This window comes from Typha angustifolia, chromosome 4 (assembly GCF_048772165.1).
Source record: "Typha angustifolia cultivar Huaian chromosome 4, ASM4877216v1, whole genome shotgun sequence".
NCBI classification, from domain to species: domain Eukaryota; kingdom Viridiplantae; phylum Streptophyta; class Magnoliopsida; order Poales; family Typhaceae; genus Typha; species Typha angustifolia.
The window spans coordinates 9,223,401-9,229,710 of NC_133242.1; the positions used below are offsets into that span (position 1 = coordinate 9,223,401).

General features: G+C 36.4%; 1 protein-coding gene across 1 annotated transcript; it reads left to right on the plus strand.

Moving 5' to 3' along the window:
- The first annotated feature begins 2,260 nt into the window (after positions 1 to 2,260).
- On the plus strand, positions 2,261 to 5,497 carry LOC140759200 (disease resistance protein RGA2-like). The gene has a single exon (XM_073095696.1). It carries the CDS (start codon positions 2,261 to 2,263, stop codon positions 5,495 to 5,497), a length of 3,237 nt encoding a protein of 1,078 aa, XP_072951797.1.
- The last annotated feature ends 813 nt before the right edge of the window (positions 5,498 to 6,310 follow it).

The window sequence follows — 6,310 nt, forward strand, 5'->3', positions numbered from 1 at the left end:
GAACATAGTTTGTTAATATAGTATTACCGTTGAGGGATCTTGAAGAGAATATTATTGTTTCACTTTTGTGTATTATTCTTTTGGTAGCTCCAACAAGTTATGGAAAACCTCATACACTTATTATAAGTATTTTGAGTTCTAGAATTGTAGATTTACTTCATGCATCTACTGTATATTCATAAACTACTGAAATCGTCTGCAATCAAGTTTGGATGGATAGTTGATAGCCAAATCAGAGCGCTATTTTTGTGAATCTCTACTTTACTTTTCTTGTATATTTCATGCTATAGATTTTAGTAATACTAAAAGTTCTTATAGATTCAAAAATAAATATGGATAGGTCTGATATCCTACAAATGTTGTTGTTTGTATTTAATAGATATAGTGATTAAATTTACTATCCATATATGAATTCAGAAAAAATAATTTGGATATAAACATGATGTTACAACAATCTGATCCGCATCTGTTTTATTTTCACCCCTAGTTTCTTTTACTTAATTCAAATAAAAATTTAGTTGATTCCCTAGGAAATGAATATGTCAAATAATGGAATAAAAATGAAACTCATCCAATCTTGTTGTCTAGAAAGAGGTTTTTAAATTTATTTCATTATGTTCTATTTTATACTTTATTTTTCACCATCAGTAAGAATAAAGATGTAACAAAAAGTAAATTTAAGTGAGAAATACATTCTGCTCAAGCCAATCTCAAATCATTGAATTTTATTATAAAAATATTTAATTATTCTAGAAGATCTATTTCACTTAGAATAATAAGAGACAAAAAAAATATGAAACACAATAGCATAAGCAAACATAACGATTTTAACGTGAAAACCCCCTTATCAATCAAGGGTAATAAAAACCACGAATCTAATATATGAGCAAACCAAGCACTAGAACAATTATTACTATCCACAGCCTTCTTGACCGTTCTTTACTTGACTCCGCCCTCAATGCACCGCTTCCTATGCTTGGTATCGAACATTGGTAACCTTTAAAGTTATAGTCTTGCCTCTTTAGCACTTGAGACAATGTTTAATGGAATCTTCAATATAATAAAACTTTAACAAGATGAAACATTAATCTCTTCAACTCCTCCTTTGAATGATCTCCAATGAGATTTTTTGACCTTTAGGAGTGGTATCTTTTATTCTTCAAGACTTTTCCATTTATAGCCCCCCCAAAAGTTAGATTTTTCAAACCCTAATCTAGACAAAAATAGAAAACTTTTCTTGACATATTTGAACATGTTCGAACAAGCCTATTAAAAATTGCTTTGAATGACTTTTGAAGCTCTCGGGCAAACCTTGTTCAAAGTTTGTTTGCCTTCAGACAAACTATATAATATTATTTTTTGGAGCTCTCGAGCAAGTCTTGTTAGAATAATTGAAGTTTGTTCGAACAAACTACTCAGCTTTATCTTCTAGAACTCTTGCGCAAAATTCGTTTGAAGTTGGTCAAATAAGCTTCAAATGAACTCCGAACAAGTTTGTTTACTTTGAACAAACTTCAAATGAACTTCAATCTTTGCTGCACCAACTTTATCTTTCAAACTCTATAGGACATTATGCCGCAACTCATACATTAAAAATTAGATAAAAGTACATTATGACTAACTTTGTTTAATTTTTAATTTGCCAATTACAAAATCTAATATATTATACCTATTCAATTTTTCTAAGTTCAAAGAAATCGATTTCAAATTTCAAATCTTTATGGTTTCAAATAGAGGATTTAGCACAAAAAAGAAACGTTAGAATTTCATATCAATGGAATTACAGTTTATTCTGTGAAACAACTTTATGCCTTACTAATTCCTATTATATCCTTGATCAAGAAGAAAGAAGCAAACAAGTAAACAACTTTATCCTCTTTAACAACGTATTTCTTACAAAGGAGTAACTTTACATAAGAAAGAAGCAAACAAAATTCTATTCCTTACTAAGAAGTAACTCACGTAAGAAAAAAGAACACATGTGCACAACTTTATTCTCTTTAAAACCTCTAACACCTCTGATCCTTACTAACTCTTACTGTTGCAATTAATTCCTTAAGAAAGAAAGAAGCAAAGTATATAACAACATTATTCCTCACTAATTCAAGCATCATTGGCAATGAATATTCCTTATACTTTTCATGCTCTACTCGCCATTTCCCTCTCTTTAAATCCACCACCTTCTTTTGCTTGGTTCTCTCCATCTTTTCTCCGTGTTTCCATCTTCCCACTTTGTTCATTGTAGTAGTTACCAAATATTATGGCTGAGAAATTAATAGTTGAGGGAGTGAAATTGGTGGCTTCTCCCATCGTTAGTAGCCTACTCAACTACGCCTCCTCCTACCTTGGCGTCGGTGTCTCAACTACTCTACAAGATCTAGAGACTATCATCCTTCCCCAGCTCCAGCTCATGATCCAGGCTGCGGAGAGGAGCAGCGAGCACAAAAACATGATGGAGAAGTGGCTAAGAAAGTTCAAGGATTCTCTTTATGAGGCGGAGGATGTGCTGGACTTGAACAAATACCAACTCCTTAAAGAGAAGGTGTCCGATCTCAACACTCATCCTGCACTCAAACAATTCAAGAAAGTTGTACGAAAGGTAAACACTAGATTATGGATCTTGTCCCCTCAAAAGATTGGGCTAAGAAGAAGTCTTAATAAGTTGGAGAAGATTATTGACGAAGCCAAGACTTTCCGTGAACTTTTAGGAATACCAATTAAAGATGGCACAGTCGCTCCTGATTTGAGGAATGGAGGACAACCAAATATCACCACTTCCTTCCTTTTGCACAAAGTGTTCGGTCGAGACAAAGAGCGAGATGAGATAATAGATAAGTATTTATTGGATCCATCTGAAGCTTCTGAACCTGGAGAGAATTACTCAGTTATTGCTATTGTGGGCATCGGAGGGGTTGGCAAGACTACTCTTGCACAAATTGTCTACAATGATCAGAGGGTAGTCAACCATTTTGATATCAAGATGTGGGTCTGTGTATCTCGCAAGCTCGACATTGTTAGGCAAACAAAGGAGATGATAGAGTCAGTTGCACTACAAAGTAAGCTCGAATGCCCCCCTCTCGAGTTTCTAGACACACTACAAAGTAAGCTTTTTGATATGATAAAATCAAAGAAAGTATTGCTTGTATTAGATGATATTTGGTTCGACAAATCAATGAATGAGACAGAATGGCAGAAATTTCTTGCTCCTCTAGCTACATCTATGAAGAGGGGAAGCAAGATCCTTGTGACTACAAGAACAGATAATTTGCCAGTGGCCTTACGCTCCCAATACAATATGGTGTTAGGGGATCTTGAAGAGAGTAATATTATTTCTCTTTTCATGCTTCATGCTTTTGGTGGCACCAAATTAAATGACTCAAATCTACAGGAGGAGCTAGAGAATATAGGAAAGCAGATTGTACAAAAACTGCATAGATCTCCTTTGGCAGCAAAAGCAGTGGGTGGTCAACTGAGTAAAAGGTTGGAGGTCAAATTTTGGAGAGATGCTCTTAGCGAAGATAATTTGCATCATACTCACCAAGCTCTACTATGGAGTTATCGACATCTAGATGCTCCCTTGCAGTGTTGCTTTTCCTATTTTAGTCTATTCCCTAAAGGTCACAGTTTCAAAGTCGAAGAGATGATTCACCTGTGGATGGCTGAAGGTTTTATCAACTCATTAAAGGATAGTAGGAGAATGGAGGACATAGGAATGGATTACTTTCATGAGTTGGTATCTGGTTCTTTCTTACAACATGGTGAGGATAATACACAATATTATATGCATGATTTATTTCATGATTTGGCTGAAAATCTTTCAAAAGAAGATTGCTTGAGAATAGAGAATGATCAAGTAAAAGAAATCTCTCCAACAATTCGTCATATGTATATCTCATATGAAAGTTCAAGGAAAAACAACATGAGCTTCAATAAATTGGAAAACCTACATACTCTTATCATGGATGATTCACTTAGCCCCAGTGCCATTGATCATCTTTTTGCAGCAATTGGGAAGCTTAAGAAACTACGTGTTTTGATGCTACCTAATGTGAGCAAAGAAAAAATGAAGCTTATAGCAGATCTAAAGCATCTACAATTCCTAGCTTTTTATCATAGTAAAGCTGTTGAGTTGCCTGTGACATTCGGTAAGCTTTACCATTTACAACTTCTTAGTCTTTCTGGTGATGTAAGCTTACCAAGAAGCATGAAAAATCTTATCAATTTGCGACATTTTGAGGGAGATGATAAAGTGCTAACAACATTGCCCGGTATAGGACGCTTAACTTCCCTCCAAAAATTACCACAATTTCATGTAAAGAAGGCCAAAGGGTATGATATAGGTCAACTAATGGACCTGAATGAGCTCCAAGGATCGCTAACTATTTCTTATTTGCAGAACGTCGAAGGCAAGGCCAAGGCTCTTGAAGCCAATCTCAAAGATAAGAAACATCTCCAGAATTTGCATTTGGAGTGGGGCTCCAACGACGAGAGTGACCGCCGAAGGGATTTGGATACGGAGGTGCTTGAAAGCCTTCAACCATGTCCTAATCTAATAGAACTGACTATCCATGGCTGCCAATCTTGCAAGTTCCCCAATTGGTTGCTACAAGAAGGATACCTACAAAATCTACAGTCTCTCACGCTTGATCGGTGCACCTCCTTGGAAGTTCTTCCACCCATGAGCAACTTGTTTCCTTATTGCCGCAAGCTACAAATTTTGAATCTCCCCAACCTCAGAACATTTTCTTTGCTTCCTCAAAGTCTTAAGGAGTTAGTGATAAGTAATTGTAAGTCGCTCAATATACTAGGCATCAGTCCTGGCCCTAGTATCTCATTATTGCATGTGCATCTGCCAAAGTCGCTCAGCAAGCTAGAGCTTTTGAATTGCCCTGGTATCTTATCATTGTCGGAGCATCTACCTGAGTCGCTCAACAACCTAGTGGTTATAAATTGTCGTGGTATCTCATCATTGCCAGAGCATCTACCTGAGTCGCTTAGCAACCTAGAGCTTACACATTCCCCTAATATCTCGTTGTTGCCGGAGTGTCTTCCTGAGTCGCTCAACAACCTACATATTTGGAATTGCCCCAATATCTCATCGTTGCCAAAGCATCTGCCTGAGTCTCTCCACAACCTAAAGCTTTGGCAATGCCCTGGGATCTCGTCATTGCCAATACATCTACCTGAGTCGCTCAGCAACCTACGACTTTGGAATTGCCCTGGTATCTCGTCGTTGCCGGAGCGTCTACCGAAGTCTCTCATCAACCTAGAGCTTCGAAATTGCCATGGTATCTCATCATTACCCGTGCATTTATCCAAGTCTCTCAACAATCTACTACTTGTGAATTGCCCTGGCATCTTGTCACTACCGGATCTTCCTAAGTCACTCACCAATATTAGAATATCTGGGTGCCCGGTCTTGAAGGAGCGGTGCCGAAGTCCAAACGGTGAGGACTGGCCTAAGATCGCCCACATCCCTTGGAGAGATATCATGTGAGACCAAGATAAATCTAAGATATATGTTGGCTTCTCTTCTGGTGCTGCTCTGCAATAGACAATGGTGGTCAGTTCCTCCTACATAAATGGTTACTAATTCTTATCAACTTGGATTTGCTCTTAGTCTACTTGAAAAGGAAAGGGGCCAATAAAATCAACAGTGTAATCCTTTGTTCTTGGATTTACGCCGTTGTAAGAACATTACTCCAACTAATTAGGTGTTGAATAAGCGATATGTTCAAGTTTATCAATATATTGCCACTCGCTCACTTTGCAAACATTGTCTTTGTTCACATGCATTCTGTAGGAAAAAGATGAGATATTTTCATGGATTATTAGTATCCCATGTTTTCAATAGATATATAATTCCATGACAAGATAAAAGATGGTCTTCTGGCATTTTTATATCTAGTATATAACTTTTCTTTTTCCTTCTTGAAGATGTATTAAGAATATTAAAATAAATGGATAACTATGCAGTCAGTGTGTCAAGACAATCAAGAAGATATTGTTATGTATCTATAAATAGAGTGGACTATGAGTTAGAGAGTATCAAGTCATTTATAATATCTTCTATTTTTCATAAAGAATAAAAAAAAAATCATCCTTCCTCTATAACTTGTCTGCAAAAAAATTTGATAACAGAGCGAACATTATGACTAGTGGAGTAGCCAAATGAAAACCATGCACAACAAAAGCAATGCAAAGCTTCTATCAAAAGAGATGCAAGTGCATTTCAGGTCATCCAGCAAGAGGTAAGCAAATCCATAAAGCTTGGGATATCTTGAAAAATGAATTCCAAAAGGATGAAAAT